The 23,772-nt window shown below is 35.2% G+C and overlaps 1 protein-coding gene across 2 annotated transcripts; it reads left to right on the top strand.

Moving 5' to 3' along the window:
- Nucleotides 1-710: 710 nt before the first annotated feature.
- Nucleotides 711-23,449, top strand: itgae.2 (integrin, alpha E, tandem duplicate 2). Of its 2 annotated transcripts, XM_053646597.1 has the most exons (34): nucleotides 711-1,146; nucleotides 3,647-3,772; nucleotides 8,587-8,737; nucleotides 8,949-9,051; nucleotides 9,176-9,252; nucleotides 9,476-9,546; nucleotides 11,758-11,866; nucleotides 11,946-12,017; nucleotides 12,125-12,178; nucleotides 12,309-12,430; nucleotides 12,929-13,080; nucleotides 13,213-13,366; nucleotides 14,413-14,560; nucleotides 15,300-15,370; nucleotides 15,515-15,641; nucleotides 15,719-15,846; nucleotides 15,939-16,076; nucleotides 16,164-16,370; nucleotides 17,284-17,411; nucleotides 19,124-19,266; nucleotides 19,376-19,524; nucleotides 19,678-19,794; nucleotides 20,286-20,356; nucleotides 20,457-20,580; nucleotides 20,682-20,771; nucleotides 20,879-20,955; nucleotides 21,045-21,125; nucleotides 21,206-21,281; nucleotides 21,408-21,509; nucleotides 21,714-21,746; nucleotides 21,867-21,947; nucleotides 22,365-22,451; nucleotides 22,587-22,697; nucleotides 22,789-23,449. In XM_053646597.1, exons 3-34 carry the CDS (start codon nucleotides 8,710-8,712, stop codon nucleotides 22,840-22,842), a joined length of 3,285 nt encoding a protein of 1,094 aa, XP_053502572.1. In that variant the 5' UTR covers nucleotides 711-1,146; nucleotides 3,647-3,772; nucleotides 8,587-8,709; the 3' UTR covers nucleotides 22,843-23,449. The 2 variants fall into 2 exon arrangements, with proteins under 2 accessions (XP_053502572.1, XP_053502571.1); XM_053646596.1 differs by lacking the exons at nucleotides 711-1,146; nucleotides 3,647-3,772 and adding an exon at nucleotides 8,267-8,473.
- The last annotated feature ends 323 nt before the right edge of the window (nucleotides 23,450-23,772 follow it).

Genomic DNA, 23,772 nt, shown 5'->3' with positions numbered 1-23,772 from the left:
TGTTCCACCTTGTAAACAAATACAATAAACCTCAATGTTCAGTCTTTGAATTCTGCTCCTGTTAAATATATTTAAAGCTACACTATTAGACATTTTCCAGTGTCATGGTTCTGGGATGGAGTCAGTTCTCGAACCGCTCTGTGTATATTGTGTATATATCTGAATAATCTCATATTGGATGTGATTGGGTGAGTTCATTTATCCTTCAGATGCACAGTGCTTTAGTTTAATGGTGTTTATTAGGGATGCACCAATCAGGATTTTTACAACCGAAACCGATCCAGATACCAATCTTTTTTACTTTAAACTTTAATCAGGAGGTCTGTCATAAACAGTTAAATGTAAGCTCTCTGCTCGTGGTCACTGTTAATTGAGTTAAAATAATAGCAATGAGAAATACTTTGGTTAATTGATAAATAAACAAGCATAAAATATTTATTTTTAAATATCTTAAACAATAAAGAGTCCTAATTAAAAGTAGACTAACACAAGCATGATCCATATTAGGAAAAAGGCTAATAGCTTCTAAGGAAATAGCGAACTAAGCTTAATGTCAAATTGATATTAAATGCAACCCATAGTAATTAAACATTTCATTTCTCATTTTATTTATATTTATGAAGTTATTATAATATCTATTTTTTATACTATAACTAAGCACAATTTCTGTCTTTACATTTTATGTTTTCTGTCTGTTTGTTTACAGTTGTTCTTTTTAGATGGGTTCCCCCAGTACAGTGTTGCCATGTCTGATGATAATATTGTGTTTTGGGGATTAAAATCAAAACATGGAAACTGGAGGTGCCTTCTCTAGTGATATCTGGCAACCCTGAGTTTAAATGACGTCACTACGCTATGTATTTGAGTTACTCTACTGCCCACACTCCAGTCCAGTAGGTGGCGGTAATGCACCTTTAGTGGTTTGCCAACCGCCATTAAAAACAAAAAGAAGAGGTAGTATTTGAGTTACTGAAGCGCGAGAAGGACAGCAGCGTACTCCTTCTGAACAGTTGTTAGTCTTGATTATGATTGGTGAGGAATTATTTAATAAAGAAATTTAAATTAAACCCACCTTGTAGCGTTAGCATTATTATTAATTTACTCCACCCGCCGCTGCTGTGTCTACAAGAGCAGGTGAAAGTTCAGGTAATTTTCCGGGATCAATAAAAGATGGCGGTTGTGAGATCGGGAAGTTGAGGGAAGCAGATGATGTTCATTGTTACTCTTCATCATAATGGCTTCTCTGCAGTATTTACACACTTGTTCGGTTGACTGAGGAGATGAAAACAGTGTGAAAGTAACTGTTGCTCGGTGTACATGTATTTTGGACTTCCTGTAGTTTTTATTCCGATTGTATTCTACAACTCCGAACAGGTCACTCGCACCGGTGCGAATAAATATTTATTCACAGTCGCACAAAATACTTTTCAGTCGCAAATGCGAGTGAAATGGTCGCACTGTAGAGCCCTGAGTTTATCTGCAAAGTTTTCTCCCGTTCGACGTGAAGACGTTTAATGTCCCCGACAACCTCTGTAGTGCCATTTAGCATCATGTTAATGTCATGATTTCCGCTCGCAGCGAAACCGGCAGCTCAAGCATTAAAATGCTAAACCATTTCCGGGGTTTGGCGTTACAAAATGACGTCACCCCTGTGCCGCTCTATGTGATTGGCTGTATTAGGAAGCGCTTGATTTCATCTGTAGCGGAGTTTTCTATTAGCGGAGGACGGACTTTAAACGTTAATATCGAAGTCGATCATGTTCATTTAATCGTGGGCAGTCAAAATCGTAATCGAGATCAATATCCGATTAATTGTGCAGCCCTAGTCTGCACCAAACAGGTCTGCTGTTAATGTTGCCAAACAACTCTATCTTTCATACGTCTGTCCAGAGCACATTATTCCAAAAAGCCTGGTCTTTGCCTATATGCTCATTGGCAGACTGTAGTCTTGCAAATGCTTTTTCCTGGCATGCCTCCCATGAAGGTCACATTTGTGCAATCTCTTTCTGATTATGGGCTGAATTTGCTGGGATGGCCAGTAAACAGTATCCTGAGCTCAAGATCGAATCAGGGATCTTGGAAATTTCCAAGTATTGCATTTCCCAGAGCCGTCTTCATCACACATTTTATTTGAATATTTGTCTTAATTATTAGCAGGCTGTGATTATTACAAAACAGAAAATTTGCTATTAATTCTAGTTATTCCAGTAGTTACTGTATTTACATTGCACTTGTGTGTTAAAATGTACGCTAATGCAGTTTTCTTCACTGCCTAATTGCCTGTTGTTGTTTCTAGATTTAACCACTAAAACATTGAAAGTATTTTACACAACAGTGAAACAGTCTATCATCATTCTGAAGTCACCTGGATGTTAGCTGCTGCCAGACGCATCACAACACCATAACAGTGTAATAAATTTACCACATAGTCCTCAAGTTCCACAGTGACCGTCTCCATGCGGTGACAGGAAATGATTTCTGTAACCGTCCCAGATACTCCCTTAAGAGAACAATTTAAATTGAGCAAAATTAGTCACTGAAACTAACAAAGGTTTTGTGAGGCTACAATGAATAATCTCTTACCTGTATGCCAGTGAAACAGTCCTTGGTTTCGGAATAATAAGGGAATCCCTGCAAATAACAATTAGCTGAAACTCAAGATTTATTTCACATAAATGCTCCTCTAATAATCATTAACATCAGTTCTCTTCATCAGAGTAATAAAGACTGGGATTACGTCGTGGTTCAACCAGCGTTTCTTGGTGGTTTTAAACCAGCAGAGCCGACTCTCTGGACCCCTCATCATTCCGAGGAAGTACCTCCTAATGTTCACTGACTAGAAATAGAAAAAACAAAAACAAACATTAGAGCTTGTGTGTGTGTGTGTGTGTGCGTGTGCATGTGCGTGTAAGCTGCAGCACTGTACAATACCCCAGACTGCTGGAAGCTGAAGTAGTCTGAAGAGAGGAACTGAACATCGCGCCAGGCGCTGCTTATCTCGCCAGCACTGAGAGGCTGTGGAAAGTAGAGCACAAAGATCGTAACTGCTTCATAACATAGCAGTTTCATACTGACACATCTTACATTCTGTCACTTTCTACACAGCAGAAACAACTTTGGAAAATTTTGTAATTGGCTTTAGTAAATAAATGAAAGGTTTGGTTACCAGAACGACAGCTGAAGGGTCATGATGAGGTTCAGTGGGCAGCACCTGCAGGTTAGGCTCAACAACCTTAACACACACACACAATCACAATTAGTCACAGCAAGTATTTAATTACAGCAAAATTTTGTTATGCCACAATGAATAATCCCTTACCTGTATGCCAGTGAAACAGTCCTCTGCATTGGAATAATAAGGGAATCCCTAAAAATAACAATTAGATTAGACTCAAATCTACAACTGCACTCCACAAAAGCGCTCTTCTAATAATCATTAATGTCAAGTCTCTTTATCAGAGTAATAAAGACTGTGATTACCTCGTGATGCAGGCGTTGTGTCTCTGTGGTTTCAAACCAGCAGAGTCGAGACTCTGGACCCCTTATCATGCCAAGGACGTCTCTCCTGATGTCCACTGACTAGAAATAGAGAAACAAAACTAAACATTAGAGCTTGTAAATAAGTGTGTGTTTGTGTGTATCTCAGCTGCAGCACTGTACAATACCTCAGACTGGAAGCTGAAGGAGTCTGCAGAAGAGGAACTGAACATCGCTCCAGGCGCTGCTTGTCTCACCGGCACTGAGAGGCTGTGGAAAGTAGAGCACAAAGATCGTAAGTGCTTCATATCATAGCAGTTTCATACTAACACATCTGACATTCTGTTAGTTGTAAAATTCAGTGATTGAATTTAGTAAATAAATGAAACTTTTGGTTACCAGAACAACAGCTGAAGGGTCTTGGTGATGTTCAGTGGGCAGTAGTTGCAGGTTTGGCTCAATGACCTACACACACACACACACACACACACACACAATTAGACAATAACAGCCTACAGGTTACAAATGTAGTTAAATTATTTATTTCTAACTGACACATACCTGAAGGACAGAGGGAGTGTCTAATGATTCTTCCAGCACATCCTCAGGCTCTGCAATAAATGACTTTTATGTGACTCAGAATTACATTTACAACCAATATTTTCTATCGTTCATTTAAAACCAACTGTCAGATTTATTATTTAGTAACATTAGGATAAATATTGTGTTGTGTTGAGACCTTAAAATGGGTAGCCATGTTTTCAAGTGCACCTGCATTCAGCGAACTATTCAATTGTATAATTCATGTTTAAGCATTAATAAGAAAGGAGAATATTTGACCAGCTACTCATTTTAATGTTTAGCTCTGCTCAATACAATTTTATCTTAATGTTAGCTCCCAAGCTAAGTAGCCAGGTTTGTTAGCAGTGTAGCTAATGCTAATGTGTTTGAGAAAGTACAGGTGACATGATTAAACTCTCTAAAACCTCCGGTCCATCACCCAAATCTATATAAACATTATACTGTTATACTTATTAAAACCTTTAACCGAGTTCAGCAAGCAAACCAGCTTTAAACTCACTATGATATTGTGTAAATGAAATAACGAGCTAAGTTGTCCAGGTAGATAACATTCACCTGTAACAGTTCGTTAGCGCGCTAGCTTGCTCATCACTACACTCATCATGATTTAGTGTAAAACCAGTAACCAGGTTTGGTAAAAGTGACTTACTAATGGGGTAAACATTATACTATGGAAATAAACTACATTATTAAGACAAGCTAATCAACTTGGCTAAGGATTTTAGTGTGTAATATGAACCAGTAGCCAGGTTTGCTGGCACGGTAACTAGCATTAGGCTAATTAGCCCCAATAGACACTGCTGCTTGTGAACTAGATGACATGACACTGTAACACTGTGTGACTTGAACATGATTTATTGTAAAAGCAGTGAGGCAGTAAAGTCACATGACCGACCGAAGTTCCTCTTACCGTGAGGAGACGGAGTGTGGTCAGGAGGAGCGCTTCCTCTCCGCATGCGGCGGTAAACACGGTAACCCGCACCGGCAGAGAGCACGAGCAGCCCCGCAGCACAGGCGATCTCACCCAGTTCTTCAGATCCGGCAGAAATCTTCGGAAATCCATCGCTTTCTTCCAAGTCACTTGTTGTAGAGTTGAGGGAGATGAAGTTGATCCGTCACGAAGCAGAAACTCAGTGTTGTGTTTTGGTTCAAAATAATTCCATGGAACGCATTTATCAACATGGAGACATTTTAAACACAAACATTTTTGTGCACAGATGGATGCACAGATGGATGCAGGTGCAGGCTCTTGTTTTATTTTAAAAATCAGGTAAACAAGCTACAACACAATCCAAGAGTCTAAAATGGGTTTAAAAATATATCAGGAAAAGCTCAAAACCAGAGAAAAAAACAGAGCGCAAAAGTAACACAAGGTCAGAATCAGAAATAAGCTACAACACGCAATATAAATTCAGAAATTAATTCACAAATATAGCGATTGTATCACTGCAAGTTGCCAGCCGCTGTACTATGAAGTCGCCAATAGGCGCGCCTACTACTGGTTGCCATAGTAACATTTATCAGTGGGTGGTGCGACTAGCGTTCCACTTTCGGCAACAAATCAGTATTCTTGCCACTGAAATGAAACATTCTGGAGGGAGAACGTTTGTATATAAAATTCACCAGTGTACAGTATATATGCATATACTACAATATGAAGGAGAAGCAGTGTGTGCTCTTTGACATTGCAGCCATCTATCTGTGGCGAAAACAAGCTGTCTGGGTCCACAAAAAAATTTGGACTCGCAGACAGAATGGCGGATCACGGATCACTCTACTGTCTTCACACCCATTGGTAGTCTCTGCACTAAGTCACACAAAATTTGCATAAAGTGAAACTTTCATCTTTCTCGCGTCACCGGACACGCCCACATCTAGTCACCAAAGGTCGCTGTCGATCATGTCGCCGGAAGTCGCCAGCTCTCATTGCAAATGAATGAAAAAGGAGTCACTGTATGTGTGAACATACCTTGAACGTACCATAACTCAATTGTAATCAGTCAGTGATGCATTAATCAATCAAAGGTACATTATTCTAAAAGTTTCTAAAATATCATTTTTGATTAAACTTTAAAGTTTAAAGCTTTTGGTGGATATGTTATGCTTGGAATATGTAGGCTATTAAAAAAAAAAAAACAATTCAATTATTTCAGTGAAAAAGCATGCACCTGTGTACCCCTAAATGTAGTCATCACTGTATGTGGTCGTCTGCTAAAATATTACAATAAGCCTGTTCATCCAAGACTTTTAAAGAAATTTGTATTTGAATTATGTCTGTTATTTTTGATACATTGCTTGATGCATTGCAAAAACTAAAGCAGCATGTGCCATTTAATATCAGCATTGTGTCATATGTAATGAAATTAATTAATTAATTAATTTTTTATTACGGTTGTGTTTGCTGCGGCCGCTAGTGTTGAAAAGTTGTAAGTGGATGAGTTCACATTCACTGATGTACTATTTTACCCTTCACCAGATCCTGTCATATTCTGACAGAAAAGTTGATCAAATCTGTAAATATATCCAGAACGGAAAACAAAAGAATTGCTCCTATAGTGCAGGTCAAAGCAGTCTTTTATTTATGAATGCTGCTCAGATTTTTATTGTGACCCAATTAAACCAAGACTAGGAAATGACAAAGATCTCTGTGATATGCTCAGGCCATTTTTACTTCAGCTTTGCATCAGAGAAGTGCATGAAAACCACATAGTCACATGGTCCATTTTGAAAGCTGCAAACCACAATGTGTTTCCTTTAAATGCTATTTCTATTTGGTACTACTTCTACAAATATGCATTCTTTTCCAATGTAATACAACAGTTTTCATTACAAATGATATCATTCACAACAACTGTGTGTGTGTGTGTGTGTGTGTTTTACTATGTTTACACTTTACTGATTTGCTTATATACTAATGTAAAATATGAAAATCAGAAATTCCCCAGCAGCTCTGAGATTCTTAAATTTTTTATAATAACACTGATTAAGAAAAAAAAACATAGCCTCTTTCTGATTGGATCTTTTGATTCAAGCTCCATTTTCTGACAACACCCAGAGCAACGAGGTAAAAACAGACAGTTAAAACCAGCACCCCCATATGACTCTGTGTTAATGAGAATGTTTTAGGTTAAGTAGCTTGACTGATTTTTTTTTAAATTATTAATATTATTTTGTCCTAGTTTTTGTTAAGTATTTTTATACCACAGCACTGTTGAATTCACAAATATGATTATTCAGAAGATGTTGATTAATTGTTTATAACAGCAGCTCAGAAAGTACTGTAGTTCCAGCTACAAGGCAAATCACTTGTGTGATTGTTCATATAGTATAGCATTTTGTGAGAAGATTGTACGTTCACATTACCGTGGCGCAGAATGGGGTTTGATAACATCCTTTAAGTAGGTGGGTGCTGGTCTGTTATTTTAGCTTTGTAGGCAAGCATCAGTGTTTTGATTCTGAAGCAGACAGCTACAAGATGCCATTGGAGAGAATGGAGGAATATAGAAGAATTTGGGGAGATTAAAAACAAGAAATGACAAGGGACTGAAGAAATCCTTATTTATTATTCATCATATTAAACAGTAGGCTACCTGTTAGAGTAGGGTTACAGCTGAATTAACAAAACAGTATGCCAACCTACTGTAGCTCTAGTAGTGGCTATGGTGAACATTCATGAATATGACTTAGATATCCTTTCATGAGGCTTTGGCTAGAAATACACAGAACACATACTGTATATGTTTGCCAACAACTTTCTTAAAAACCTCCAAACATGGTGTCAGACAGACCCATGCAACTCGCTCTCATACAGTGGATATAAAAAGTCTCTGCATCTCTTTTTTTCCTCATTTTTGTGATGTAAAAAAAAATTAAACCAAGTTAAATTGTGTCAGCACTTTTTCCACGCTCAATGTGAAATTATAATGTATAAAAATTAAGTAATTTTTTTTAGGGACAAATAGGACAAATAAAAAACTTACAATAACCTGGTTGCATAAGTGTGCACACCCTTTTATAACTGTGAATGTGGCTGTGCTCAGAATAAACCAATCACATTCAATCTCATGTTCAAAAGTAATTATCATACAGCTGTCTTCAATGGGTTATTCTGATTATCACCTAAATAAAGAACAACTCTTTCTGTAGGATTTTCTTCACATCTTCTTAGTTTCATGACAAAGCATGCATGATGTCTAACTTGTTGAAGGGAATCAATCAGGAGAGGGGTAGAAAAGAATTAGATCTGAAAACATTAGATGTACCATCGAACATCGTGAAGGCCATCATTAACAAGTGGAGAAAATGGAACACCACAGTGACATCACCAAGAACAGGACGTCCCTCCAAAATTTATAAAAGGATGAGACAAAATCTTACCAGGGAGGCTGCCAAGAGACCTACAGCAACATTAAAGGTGTTTTTAAAATAAGCATGCAAGAAGATTTTTTCAGATGCTGCAAGTGTGCCAGATTCTTTCAGCTTACAGAGCCCAGTTATCATATAAATCAAATTCTTTCCGCTTTTCAGAGGCTGGTAGGAGGAGTGGATGTGTGTTCACAAGGAGGGCAGGAAGAAGAACACCGGAAACTTTACATGCAGACAGTGTAACAGTCATTTGTGGCATACGAGCTACTCAACTGTCTCAGCAAGATGTTTGCAGCTGTGCTGTTTATAACAGGTATGTCCTTTTTAGACTATTCTATGAGCATCTTACATATTTGAGTAAGAAGTATAAAAATTATACGTGACCAAATATATATACTTGATTCTTGATTTTTTTTTATTTTTTATTTAAAGAACCAAGTGTTGAAAGTTTCTTACTTTTGTTAGTATTCTGTACTAGGCTTCAGTCCTTCTATATTTTGTAAATAAATTTAAAAAATTCACAGGGATATACACAGCAGTGGGATTCAACGTATACATAACGCCACTGAACAATTTTACAAATGAAGACCCACTGTTTGGTCAAACCATTATTCAGTCAAAGGATGGGTTAGTATCTTTAACTAAGTTTTTTAAAATTGTAAAACATGTTTAATATGCTTATTTACCAATGGTACTGGAATAAAAATGTATTTATTTATATATTTTGTTTTATTTATTTATTTATTTTTAGAGTTTTTGTTCCTTTGCCTACCTCTGGAGATGTTTTCAGATGCACAGAGATCAGCTGTACTCTAATTAATGTCAATGGTAAAGTTAGTTTTTTTTTTTCTTTTTTACTTTGGTAATGCGTTTGTCTATCTCATACATATTTTTAAAAAATAGGTCAGACATGTTTATACACATACTATACTATTGCACTTTAATAAGTTACATTATCTTTAAATTGCACTTGCTGTAAGATTATCTTTATCTTTTCACACTGCAATACTTCCATGTTATATGAAAAATAATACTAATAAATCAATTACAGATGTAATGAAAGGCCTGAGTCCAATTGCATCTGTAGCATCCAGCTGGAAGGAAGATAATGAGCAGTTTCTGGTATTTTTTTTTAAATTAAATATTTTCCATGATGATGCTTTAATATATTTTTTGGTCATTAGAAGTGAATTGTGCTCAAATTGTAGGTCAGATACTGTATGTGATGCAGTTCGTGTCTGCTTCTCATGACAGTCTACTTCTGTGTAAAACCACAGTTTCCCCTGCTAAAGGCGTCAGACATACCGACTTCTCTTTTAGGCAGCAAGTCATGTTCCCTCACAAAGAAACGACATGTTGCTGACTTGGGGCCTGATAAGTAAATGTTGTTTAGACTATGCACAAAACTGTAGCCTACACAGAAGCAGACACCCGGGGTTAATAACAAATTAGCAGATTGTTTAAAATTCTCATTTATCCATTCATAACAGCCACCTGCAGTCACTCATGACCTTTCTTAGTCACAAGTCTAACCACACACATTTGTGACATAACCGACCCAGATTTTCAGTAGATAATACAGATGGAGTTTAATGTAACTAAACAAAAAGAAACTTCCCCAGTAGCCATGTTCTTCCTGTAATTCAGATTTTCTGGGGTGAGCCACTTTACGGTGCTGTGAAAAAGTATTTGCCGCATCCTGATTTCTTCTGTTTTGTGTATCTCTCGTACTAAATTGTTTCAGAAATTAAAACACAATCTAAGATAAAACAAAGGCAACCCGAGTAAACACACAATACAGTTTTTAAATGAGAATGTTACTTACTGAAGCAAAAAAGTTATCCAAAACCAACTGGGCCTGTGTGAAAATGTATTTGCCCCCATACAGTAGTTACTAATTCCCCAAATCTATGAAACTGCATTCATAATGGGGTTCAGCTGGACTAGACGCAACCAGGCCTGATTACTACAAACCTTGTTCAATCACATCAACACTTAAATAGAACTTTTTCAACAGCAGGAAGTTAGTTAAAAGGTCTTACCCAGTAACACACCATGCCAAGAAATTCCAGAAATGATGAGGAAGAAGGTGATTGACATACATCAGTCGGGGAAGGGTTACAAAGCTATTTCAAAAGCTCTGGGTCTCCGAAGAACCACAGTGAGAGTACAGAGAGTTCAGTAGTGAACCTTCCCAGAAGTGGCTGACCTTCCAAAAAAGAACAACATTAAGGCTCATCTGAATTTTGCCAAAACACACCTTGATGATCCTCAAACCTTTTTGGAGAATGTTCTGTGGACTGATGAGTCGAAAGTGGAACTTTGTGGAAGACAGGGGTCCTGTTACATCTGGCGTAAACCAAACACCGAATTCCACAAAAAGAACATCATACCTACAGTCAAGCATGGTGGTGGAAGTGTGATGGTGTGGGGATGCTTTGCTGCTTCAGGGCCTGGGCAAGTTACAATAATTGAGGGAAACATGAATTCTGCTCTCTACCAGAAAATCCTAAAGGAGAATTTCAGTCTGTAAGTTGAAACTCAAGCGCAACTGGATTATGCAGCAAGACAATGATCCAAATCATAGGAGTAAGTCCTAGTCCTAGAAGTAAGTGAAAGTCTGATCTCCAGTTATCGGAAGCGTTCAGTTGCAGTTCTTGCTGGTAAAGATGGCACAACCAGATTTTAAGTTTAAGGGGGCAATTAGTTTTTCACATGGGTGATAAGTGTTGGATAAATTTTTTGCTTCAATAAACAAATAAAATAAATATAAACTGTATTGTCTGTTTACTCAGGTTGCCTTTATGTTGTATTTTGTTTGAAGAGCTAAAACTATTTAGTATGAGATATACACAAAAAAAACAGAAGAAATCAGGATGGGGCAAATACTTTTTCACAGCACTGTATTATCTAAAATGTGACAAAACATTTCAGACATTTTCTAAAGCATCATTTAAACATTGGAACAAAAAATCAAAATCAGCAAACTTTTATTAATGCATATGTGACAATAATCATGAGATTGTGACAGTTGGATCAGAGCAAAGAAGAAGAAGATGCTGGGATTTTGAAAGAAGGAGACTAAATACTGGAAAACAGAGGGTTTATATAACTAACCAAGTAACTGACTAATTAAGTTAAATAAGTACATTTAACTATATAATTAAATAAGCCAAGTAAGTAAATAAATAAACTATAAAATTATTTTCATCTTCAACGTAGAAGATGCCACTAAGCCATTTATTTATACCACAGTAAGTTTAATTTGAATTGAAAAATACATGAAAAACAAATGATTCTCCAAAGCTCTTGAACCTTTTTCTCAACACTTAGGTTTGTAACCAAGTTCGGACAAGGAATTCGTCAACTGAATATTACAATGGAAACTGCACATACCTATATAATGAGCAGAGAAAGAGTCAAATCTATCCTGATAAGTTGGGTATGTGTCTACACTAAATCATACACAAGAAATTCTGTCATCGGAAGACTTCCCACTTAATAACATTACACCACTTTAGTTTTACAGGTACTGGAACAAAATGCCAACAACAATAACAACAACAATAAAGGCAGTCAAAAATCTCATCAAGGTAAAAGCATCTGAGGAAAAAGTAGAAATGATTAATAATAATTAAGTCTATATTGTGCATATTTTATCATGAATGTGTTTTTAAATACTGTAAATGTTTGTAATTAGACCACTGGAGGAAGAGAAGAGCTGCAGAGAATGATGAGGATGAAGACGATGAAGGTAATTAAAATTTTGTCTATCAATCAGTCCATGAACAGAATTTCTTAAATTACACTTCTTTAAACTACAGTTTAGATTCTCATGTTCTCAACATTTGTGAAATCTCTCTGATACTTGTGTTTATCTGAAGATGCAGGGACGGAGATCACTTTTGTGCTGGACGGCTCTAGTAGCATTGAGGAGGAGGATTTTGAAAGGGCCAAAGACTTTATTTATAACGTGATGAACAATGTTTGGACGACATGTTTCAGTGTAAGTACGGGATCAAACAGTATGAAAAATTAATGATATGATAACTGTATAAACCAGTATAAAAAATTTTAACATACTGTGATATTTTAGGAAAATTGCTAGAATATTTAATTGCCTTTAATTTTTATGTAATGTCCTCTGCTTTAGTGTGTCTGTAAAAAAAAAGACCACAATTTAGATGTCCAAAAAATTATATTACAGAGAAATTATATGATGAAAGAACAAAAGAAAGAAATAAAGAAAGAAAGCGATATTAATTATTAGAACACTTTTTAGATAATGTGAATATCATTGAATTTACAGAACATCGTTAAGGCTTTCTGGAATTACTCCATGATGAAGCCATTCAGAGGCCTTTTACTAAGGTTCACAAATAAACTGAGCTCTGAAGTTCTAAAAGAAAACTACTTATTTAGATAAACATTTATCATTAGCAACAAAGGCAAAACTAAGGTAAACTCTGTCTCTCTCCACCCCACCCCCCCCCTCTCTCCTCAGTGCAACTTTGCAATAGTGCAGTATGGCAGAAACATAAATACAGAACTCTCACTGAAAGAAAATAATGACAGTGTTGAAGCCTTGAATAAGGTGAAGAGTATAAAACAGATTAATGAAATCACCAAGACTGCTTCAGCCCTCTACCATGTTCTGTAAGTAATCAAATCCAAACATTTGTTATCATGGGTTTGCACAAAAGTGCATCAATGGCTGACAGTCTATCAGTGTTTGCAGCACATCTTACTAAAGTCTTTAATAGCTTCTGTGTCCTGTACTACCTGCAGCACAGACGTTTTTGTTCCTCAAAATGGATCAAAAGAGAACGCAAAAAAAATGATTATTCTGCTGTCTGATGGAGAAATGTTAGGAGATACAAGAAACCTCACAGATGTTTTGAACATGCCACAGATGAAGGGGATTGTTCGCTATTCTATAGGAGTAAGTGCACAATTTTACAACGTTTCATGGCTCTAGTGACAAGAATAGAACAGGAACTGTTAATAGGCTGTATGCTATAGCAGCCACAGAGATGTTTAATCTTTTTACAGTTAGTTTATATGCCTTGTGCATCTAAAGACTGCTGGTTTGGATGTTTAGAACATCAATTTTCCAAAAAAGTAAACAATTATTTCTCAGATTATTTTGTCCAGATATCAAAAATATGTCCTTTCATATTTATTTATTTATTTATTTATTTATTTATTTATTTGTGAAGCATTACAACTGTTTTAAGGGATGTGTGATTAATATCAAAAACCATAGTTTGTAGGGATTTTTAAATATTATTTAATGATTTAAAATGTAAATTGTTGTTTTGTCTTCTGGGAAAAATTTAAAAATAAATAAATAAATAAATAAATAAATAAATAAAAATCTTATGTAGCTTATGAAGAGCAGTAGTAAATGCAAAAATAAGAGCTTTAAATAAAAAATAAATAATAATTTACAAAGATCATCCTGTTCAAAAGTTTACAACCCCCTGGCTCTTAATATAGTATCGTGTTGCCTTCATGAGCATCGGTGAATGTTTGCAGCTTTTATAGTAGTCGTGAACGAGTCCCTCAGTTGTCCTCAGCGTGAAAATATGGATCTGAACATCATATTGTCACTGTTGGAAAGGGGTCAAATATGCAGAAGATGCTGGAAAAGCAAAGAATGTGTAGGACCAAAGACAGGATAAATGAGCAACTATCAAAAAACATAAAAACAGATCATCCAGGTAATGACACACAGTAGTAAGAATCAAACTACTTAATTTGTGTAAATGCAGTTATTATTGTGTCTTGTGGACTATATGTAAACATGTGTTATGCTAAATAAATTATTCAAGGCAGAACTAAAAAAAACAATGCAATTTTTATAATCCTTCTTATCTTTTTGAAATTCTAATTCTACAAGGGGTATGTACATTTATGAGCACAACTGTAGATATATAAAGGGTTCATTAAAAATATAGCACTAATACAGCGATTTTCTATTCTCAGGTGGGGCCAGAGGTTCTGAATAAACCAAAGGCAATACAAGAAATGATAGAGATAGCTGGCAGTGATGAACGATTTTTCAATGTTTCTAATTATGCAGCCTTAGAAAAAATCCTTTCTTCTTTGGAGAAAAGCATCATTGGAATTGAAGGTAAGTTATTTGAAAATAAATGCAAATCACTTGTGCTTGTTAATAATTGATCGATAAATTATGCCTCAGCACTGCTGAATTTTCACATTGGTCAGAACACTGCTGATTTTACAGATTTCTATGATTGCGCTTGTTCTAAAATGCTATAATTTCTATTCTAAATGTGTAAGTTAACAGTGTTGGCACGTTGTAACAGTCAGTAGGTCTTCTGCTATGGGAGAGAATTCAGGATAAAAGACTGTATTTTGTGGTTTCTCTATAACATGACAAGGTGCATTTTATTGTGTTATTAACTTCAAGAGAGAGGAAAAAAACTTATTGTGGCATGTCTACAACATTAAATGTAAATATAAATTGTTATGTGTATGATGTCTTTCTTTTTATTAAAAAGAAAGGTTTCTTTTTATTTCTTTTTATTATTTTATTCGGTAAATTGGAGTGAGACAAGTGGAATAAAACACTTCAGGACATCCTATGGAATGCTAGATTTTCATGAATGAAGCATTGCTGAATTGTACTCTTTTTTTTCAGCAGACATTTAGTCAAAACTTTTTCACTATGGAATGATAAACTCCATGTTTCATTTGCAAAGATAGTGTTGCTTCACACTTTTGACTTGTAGTGTTAAAGTTGACCCATATAAAAAAAAAAAGTTTTTTTGTCTAATATGGTTCTAGTTTTGAATAAAATGCTGCAGATATTGTTCGGGGTGTTTTTGATTGATTGTCTCTTCTATCAGGCATACAGAAGGGAGCAGGATTTGAATTTCAGCTTGCAGAGGCTGGATTTAGCTCTCACTTTACCCATGATGTAAGTGCCAGATATTACTCATCAGTTATAGCTGGAGATTATTTAAAGGACATAGAGTAACTGCTTTTGTTTAAAAGTTGTTATGAAGTCAAGTTTGTCCTTATACACAATATACAATTACATACCATCTCTTTCAACCTGTAGGGTTCAATGCTTTTTGGTGCTGTAGGGGCCTATGACTGGAGTGGAGGGATCATTGTGAAAAAAAATAACGAAGAGCCTGTGGCATTTTTTAATGCAACCATGGACGAATCCAGATTTTCCTATTTGGGTATGATCAACAGAAAGCATGAATGTTGAAGAAAATTGTTTAGTAGATCTCAACTTAAAGCTTTTTGGAAATTATAGGTTACAGTGTGGTATCTGCACATCTGGACAAGAAAACACTATATATATCCGGGGCACCCAGGTACAACTTGACTGGTGCAGTATTTATTTTTGATGGGACCAATCAGGATTTGCTAAAAGGAGATCAGGTTTGAAGAAATAAATAAATAAATACATTAACTTTTTTTAAAAGATAAAAATAGTAATTTGACAATAACTGACATACATATTGGTTCTACAGATAGGATCTTATTTTGGATCAGTTCTATGTGCCTTGGACATCAATAAAAATATGGAGACAGATTATCTTCTGGTTGGAGTGCCGCATTTTCATGTAAAAGGGGAAGAGGGCAAAGTACTGGTTTACAAACTGAATAAAGTATGTCTACTAATTACATCTTTCCTTCCAAATATTTTTTACATTTTGTCTCCTTTAAATTAACCATTCAGTGGACTGCTTCTGCAGGGAAAATTTGAGAAAGAAGCCTCTGAATTGCGTGGACTAGCCAAGTACACATATGCAAGGTTTGGCTCAGCCATAGCCGATATTGGAGACATTGACGGGAACCATTTCAATGATGTGGCAGTGGGAGCTCCTCTTGAAGAAGATAATGCAGGAAGTGTCTACATATATAACGGATTTGAGGATGGGATAAAGCACCAGTTTTCACAGGTAGGCTATACAGTGCCTTGCATAAGCATTGACTCCCTTGACCTTTTCACATGTTGTAATATTACAACCTGAAATTGAAATGGAATAATTAGGCTTTTTTTTTTTTTTTTTTTTGCTATTTGATTTACACAACATTGAAGGTACAAAATATTTTTTTATTGTGACACATAAGTTAAGAAAACAAGAAATTCCAGACATTTTTGTGGGTTGCATAAATATTCATGCCTCTGGTTCAGTATTGTGTAGAACCACCTTTGCCTCCAATTACAGTTGTCAACTTTGCATCTTTGGCTGCAATAAAAGTTCTCTAGGTTCTGTGTGTTAGTTTTGCATCTTTAGATTTGGATCCTGATATTTTTGCCCAGTCCTCTGCAAAATTGCTCTAGCCCTGTCTGATTGGATGGAGACCATTTGCAAATAGCAATTTTCAAGGTTTGATGATGCTGGTTATTTAGATAGGTTCTCTTACCAAATCTGTGGATTTCCAGGAACAGGTGTATTTATCTTGAGATTATGCAAAACTTTAATTGCACACAGGCAGACTCCGTTTAAATAATGTTGTCATGTCTGATTATAACTGGTTGTTATTTAGAGATCTCGCAGCAATGAGTATTCAGTGGTTGAAGGCCTGGATCTAATTAGATTGCAATCCTCTGCAAATAATAATGCATCATTATCGGATTATCGGACAATTATGTAATCTCATTACACAACAACAATATTATTTCTGAAGAACTGTATTATGTGTATAGCCAAGTAAAACCTACTATTTCTTCTGTAATGGGGTATTGTTCATAGTCAAAAAGCGATTGAATATGAATGTCATTTTTCATGACTGATCATCCAAATGACCTGTTTTAGCTCATTTGTTTCTTGTTAGTTTTGAGTGAGTGATTTTTCTTTTTCTTCACAGAGAATCACACCATCAGACTTCGGAATAAAACTTGTGCATTTTGGCCAGGCAGTGAGTGCCATGTCTTCCTCAGAAAACGAGGCACCACTAATCAGTGTTGGGAGTGAAGGAGCCATAAATGTCTTTCAGTGAGTATAGAAAATAGCATTGTAGGAACTAGGTGTAGAACAAAAAAAACCCCTCATGGTATGACAACCCAGTATCACACTTTTAGTACTGTATATGAAAGTGTGACCTATTCCATCAGTTTTCAAAAAGGATGTTGTGGTTGTTGATTGTTCTTTAAAATACAATGAAGGCTACTGTGGTTTGTAATGAATGGTTATAAGCTACAATTTTTAGGGACATAAAAATATCACATTTTTAAATCTACATAATGTAACATTTGGGAATTGCATCCTTTCTAAACAGAAAAACACTATTGTGAGCATTTTGTATCATGTGTTGTGCGGTGTCATTCTGAGCCACATGGATTAATCATGGGGAGTTTTCCAGAAAGAAGGTTACTACTGACCCCAATCTGTTAATCTCAAGCAAATTACCTTATATTGACACAATCCAGCGACAAAGCAACAGGTGACCTTCCAATTTCGTTCGGTGTGTGACACAGAGATGTGATTTCACAGACACCAGCCTGCTACAAAGTGACAGTGGAACAAGAATCTGAATTGAGATTTTCTTAATGCTATGAAATTTAGGTATGACACAGTAAAGCAACACACCCGAAAGAGTGATCAAACGATTCCTCTGACTAATCCTATGCCATTTGTTGTATGACGATTCTTCAGTTCCTCACTCACAATTTTGGTTCCTATACCTCCATTTTGTTCGCATTGCATGTGCTATATACACTGTGGCCAAAAGTATGTGGACACCTACGCTTCGTACCCATATGGGCTTGTTGAACCTCCTATTCCAAATTTAGACCCCCTTTTCTGTTATAACAGCCTCCAATCTTTTGAAAAGGCTTTCCACTCAATTTTTGTATGTAGTTGTGACAATTTTCCCATGAAGACAAAAAAGCAAAATAAATATGGGAGACAATCAAGTTAATAAAGAAATATTTGGGAGGGTGCCAGATAAACCAGTGTAGAAGGATGGGGTGAGATTTGGCCTAGGTAGAAGATTAGATTGCAGTTAGGTTCCAGTTATGGAAATCATGGATCTGTAAGCAAAAACATCTTATATTATCACTGAGGGCAGTGGTAGATCAGTGGTTAAGATGATAGACTACTGATTGGAAGGCTGTGAGTTCAAATGCCAAGCTGCCACCACTGGGCTCTTGAGCAAGGCCCTTAACCCTCAACTGTTCAGTTGTATAAATTAGATGAACATAAGTCACTCTGGATAAAGGAGTCTGCCAAATGCAGATTAACTTAATTGAATTAATATAACTGTTTAATTTATTTAAAAATACTTCAGAACTACTGAACCTTAGTTTAGGCCATATAATCTTTAAACACTGAATAAACTAATCAGGTTTTTTTTTCTCAAATGTGTAGAGGTTTCACAGTTTAAATGAAATTTAATTTCAAGTTAAAATTTAGGGTTTTTTTAAACCCCCATTCTGAAATGCACCCCCCTCCTTTTTCATTTTTAACAAATGAATCCTTAGCACATGAGCTTTGATATTATAGCCGTTTTTTTGTTTTCTATATTACAGTATACTCCTAAGCCTGTAAATGACTACATTCCTAATAAAAATTTGATTTTAAAAATAAATCACCAAAATAAATTAGTTATAAGATGCATTTGCTTATTTGCATTCATTATTTAATGGATTCATAGTGAGAAGAGATATGACGATAAATGTGTAATGTAATTTTTATTTCACTTCTAGGACCATTCCTGTTATCATTATTAAACCAAAATTAAACATTGATCATAAGGTAATTACCCTTGATAAGCAGAACAATGATGAATCAAGCAAATTTGACACAAGGCTCCAAATTTGCTTCAATGCACCAAAAGGAGAAATTAAGTGTAAGTAGTCCTACCCAAACTTAAATGTGTCAGCTTAGTCTTCTGTCTTTATTTTTTTGATTGATTTCCATTTTTAATCGTTTTTGTCTCCCACTCTTCATCCCTTTAGCCGGTGAACTACCACTTGAGTACAATATTGATTTGGACTCGGGAATAGAACAAAAGCGACTGATTCATACCAAGCCTTATGAAGGGAGAATGAGCTTTACTCTGACAAATTCCCAAACCTGCACTGAACGGATAGATCTGAAATATGTGGTAAATTAATGTGAATCTCTTGAGTCTTGATTCCCATGTTTAAAAACTTGAAACTCTTTGATTTAATAAAGCTATTTTATTATTATTATTATTATTATTATTAATAATAATAATAATAATAATAATAATAATAATAATAATATCTGTTTGCAGGGCTGCTCTGACTGTTTCTCACCTATCAAGATTAGGGTGAATTTTACATTAACCCCATCCACTGGATTACCTATTCGGGTTCTTGATGCATATAATCCAAAAGAGGCCACAGAAGAGGTGAATATGAAAAACTGTGAATTAAATATTAAACCAAGGTGGTAAAAAATTGTAGCTGTAAAGCTGTCCACAGAATATTAGGTAGTTTTTAAGATTATAATTGATCTTAACAAATCAATTTTTCTTCACTATTACTCTAAGATAGTAGAAAATAGTAAAAAATAGTAGTGTATAATGTGTCTATAGAAAATTACATACAGTATATATTGGATAGATGGAGAGATCGATAGATATTGAGCATTGGTAGCTGAGTAAGTAGTTCAGTGGTTAAGGCATTGGGCTACTGGGCTAAAGCACCACTAAGTTGCGAATGTTGGATCCTTGAGTATGACCATTAACCCTCAACTGCTCAGCTATATCCTAGCTCAGTTGTAATTTGGTTTTGATAACAAGCATCAGCCTAAGGTAAATTTACAGTCCAGTCCAATTTCTTGTTTTAAAAAGGAATAAAGAAATGCACAAATGTCTAATGTCTTATTTTTATGGTTCAGATTATGTTTGCAAAGGATTGCAGCAATGAACACTGTAAGGCTAATATTTCATTGGTTGACTCAAAACTCAGGTGAGGCTGTAATTATGTCAGTTTTTGAAATCCTAGCCCTGCAGACCCCTTTTTAAAATTACTATTTTAATGCTGACTATTTTTTTCCCCATCATTATAGCGATGACATTTTAATAATTGGCTCCAGTCAAACCTTGGATATAAAGTTTAATCTTGTGAACTTTGGGGACAATTCCTATCTGACCACTCTGACTGTGAATTATCCTGAGATATTATCTTATAAGGTAAACCACAATTATCCTTAAACTTTTGGGGTTTTGACTTGAAAACCACATTGATCGTGCTTAATTTCAGTTGAATATTAACTTTTTATGTGTTTTTACAGAAAGCTGATGGCGGAACATGTGAAGATAAATATGACAACCATCAAATAGTGTGTAAAATTTTGCATCCTATATTCAAAAGGAATAAACAGGTATTACTCAAGCATGTTTGTGGCAATACAATCTAAATTATTTCACAAGATTTTACTTTTTAATATAACTGCTATTCTTTTTTTTTTTCTTCACTTTGCTGCTATAGGCCAATGTTATTATCGCTTGGCAGCCTATCAACAGAAACTCAAACCGCTCAGTTGCAATTACTGCTGTCTTAACAGGGTTGGCAACTACACTTTTATTTTAACTGAGAAAGATTTCTGTGTGTTATGTTGTACTGAAATATTTTATTAATCTATATATATTTTCAGTGGAAATAATGCCAATGAGGAACTTGCTCGTAGGAACTATAATTTCACAGTGAAGAAAGCCCTTGCAGTTCAGCTTATTGGGTAAGGAAAGATCATCACTTAAAAAATATTTTTACAACCTTGTGTACCTAATTCTATTGTTTTTTTGTTTTTTTTAACAGCACAGCCAAGCCAAACAGACTGAATATTACAGAGGGTGAAGAAACCATAACACAATTGCTACATTTCACTTTTAAGGTAAAAGTTCTGAATTGTAAATTGTCATAGTTCTGAGAATTCATTTCTGCTGTAGGGTAATGGGTCATATTCTGGTCACTTTTAACATTCAGAACTCGCTTGTGCTTGTCTGTCTTATATTTGCAGCTGCTGGGTGAAAACAAATATAATGCCAAAATAAATGTGACGATAACAATTGAAAAGCAGACACATAAAACTGACATCATCATCACGAGCGTTGAACCAAAGGTACAGTCAGTCATGAGAGGTTTCATTTGATGCAGTTTGTACTAACATGAGGATATGTTTTTGATTGAGACTACAAAGGACTTCTCTAATCACTCTGGATAAAAACATCTTTTAATGCAGTTAATTTAAAAATGTAGATGAAGGTATCTGGACAAACAACTTTCCCGTATGTACATTCTAACATTACTGTTTTCTTACTGGTAGAACTGTTCATGGCCCTCTGACAGAACTGTTAAGGTAAGGGACTTCTTATCAAATAAATGATAAAAGTCATCATATTCTTTGCTATACTGTATATTTTGGTGGAATATTTAATTTAATCATGTACAGTATGATCATGTTTTTTTTTCTCTGTAGAGCACCTTCCAGATTGTATGTACTCTGACAGAGTTGCATGATGTTAACATTATGGCTGAAACACATATCCATGACATTCAGGTACAGTGGTACTTGTCTATTCATAATCTTTTTCTGAAGTGGTTAATATTACTGATTGTCAGACACAATTCTCAGGCATACTGGTTCAAAATATCTGTGAACAAAATCACTGTGTGAGTCTTATAGGTTGTGACAGTTCAGCATGAAGAATGAGAATAAAATCAGTAGAACAAACTTTATATGTTATAAGCAATATCAATGGCTTCGTTACCAGTACGCTTGAGGCAATATCAGCGGCTTCATTATCAATCAGGACATCTAGCTGCAAAAGCAGGGAAATACTGCAGATGTTTGTATTTTAGGGTACACAAAATGTAGTGCATAATATATTCATTTAAAAAGTTAATTTTGTGCTTTATATGTGTGCAGACGTCATGACCAAATGTGAACTTGTTCCTTATCCTTTCAATTAAACAGGCAGAAACTGAAAAGATCACTGCCAAGGGAGAAATTACATTTGATGAGAGCATCTATGATGGAAAAAACATTATAAAGACACAGCAAGTGGGTGAAGGTTAACCTTAAATACCTAAATTATACCTTAAGTACTTAAAAATTTAAAAATCTATAAATGCCTAAATTAGTTTTTTCACCTAATAAACGTGTTTAACTGGCTCATGTTTTTCTCTGGAACGGCAGGTAGAGGTTTCACTTATTAAGCTGACAGTTGTGACATCAACTGCACTTATTGCAGGCAGCGCCATTGGAGGGTTTCTCCTTTTAATCGTCATTATCATTATTCTTATCAAGGTAAAGTTTTTTTTGTTCTGCTTGCTACACCCTTCTCCAAACTTTATATACATTTTAAAAGTGTTAATACTCCATTTTTTCTTATAAGCAGTGTGGATTTTTCCGCCGACGCCATAAAGTGGATCGCAGACAGAGTACAAACTGAACACATTCATATTATTATTGTTATTATTATTGTCCATTTTAGAACATGACTGCACAGATGTTTTATTATTATTAAAATTGTTTATTATTATTATTATTATTATTATTATTATTATTATTAAAATTGTGCACATTTTGTTAACTGCTGAATTGTGAGCTAGAACCCAAATGTTACTTCTGTGGGGTTTTTTTTCACTTAAAATTCCCTTTGTTTTCCTATAATCTTGAGGTATTTTGTACCGACCCTGTGTAAAAATAAGCTCTGTTGGCAAATTTTTTTTGCATACATTTTTGGGTGAGAGAATGAAAAAAAAAGAAAAAAAAGAAAAGAAAAAAAAAAAAAGATTTCATTATCCTTAAGTCCTGTGTATAATAATACAAGGAATTGAAAGCACAAGACATATACAAGCTGTGAGCACACTAAAACTACACAGGTCTAGCACATGAAAGATAAATATTTCTACTTGGAAAACCTCACTGCTTTCTGCTTAGTCCTTAATCCTGTGTTTTTTATTTCCATTTCCATTCATTCTTTCATTCTGTCTTTTAATTCATTTGAAATTAAATAAACCATTCTTTCTCCCTGATTTTTCAAGTAATGTTCATTAACCTAAGTGGGATAATTAACACATCTGTAAATTTCCTGGGAAAATGAATAGGGTTTTATTGTGGTGTTAGTGGTATAAATTCTTAATAACTTCAATGCCAAATTTCCAGACAGACAACCTGGGAGTACCATTACCAGTCTGAATGTACATAAAGCCAGTACTGCAACAAGCACTTGATATTGTAAATAAAGGGCTGCATACTCCAACCAAATCTATCAACACTTATAGAGAGGGCACACAGTGACAATCTAATGCTGATAGTCAGTATTACTCTTTGCCTCATTTTGCTGTGTTTGAATTAAAATTGTTTCCAATAACTTTCT

Source organism: Ictalurus furcatus, chromosome 17 (assembly GCF_023375685.1).
Source record: "Ictalurus furcatus strain D&B chromosome 17, Billie_1.0, whole genome shotgun sequence".
NCBI lineage: Eukaryota > Metazoa > Chordata > Actinopteri > Siluriformes > Ictaluridae > Ictalurus > Ictalurus furcatus.
The sequence above is the reverse complement of the archived record's forward strand: the minus strand, read 5'-3'. Positions and strand labels throughout refer to the sequence as shown.

Bases quoted from the DNA above. Each gene is read 5' to 3' on its own strand.
- itgae.2 (XM_053646597.1), top strand. From the start codon at position 8,710: ATGTTTGCAGCTGTGCTGTTTATAACAG. The intron at 14,561-15,299 runs GTAAGTTATTTG...CTCTTCTATCAG, and splicing joins AAGCATCATTGGAATTGAAG to GCATACAGAAGGGAGCAGGA. The intron at 16,371-17,283 runs GTAGGCTATACA...TTTTCTTCACAG, and splicing joins TAAAGCACCAGTTTTCACAG to AGAATCACACCATCAGACTT.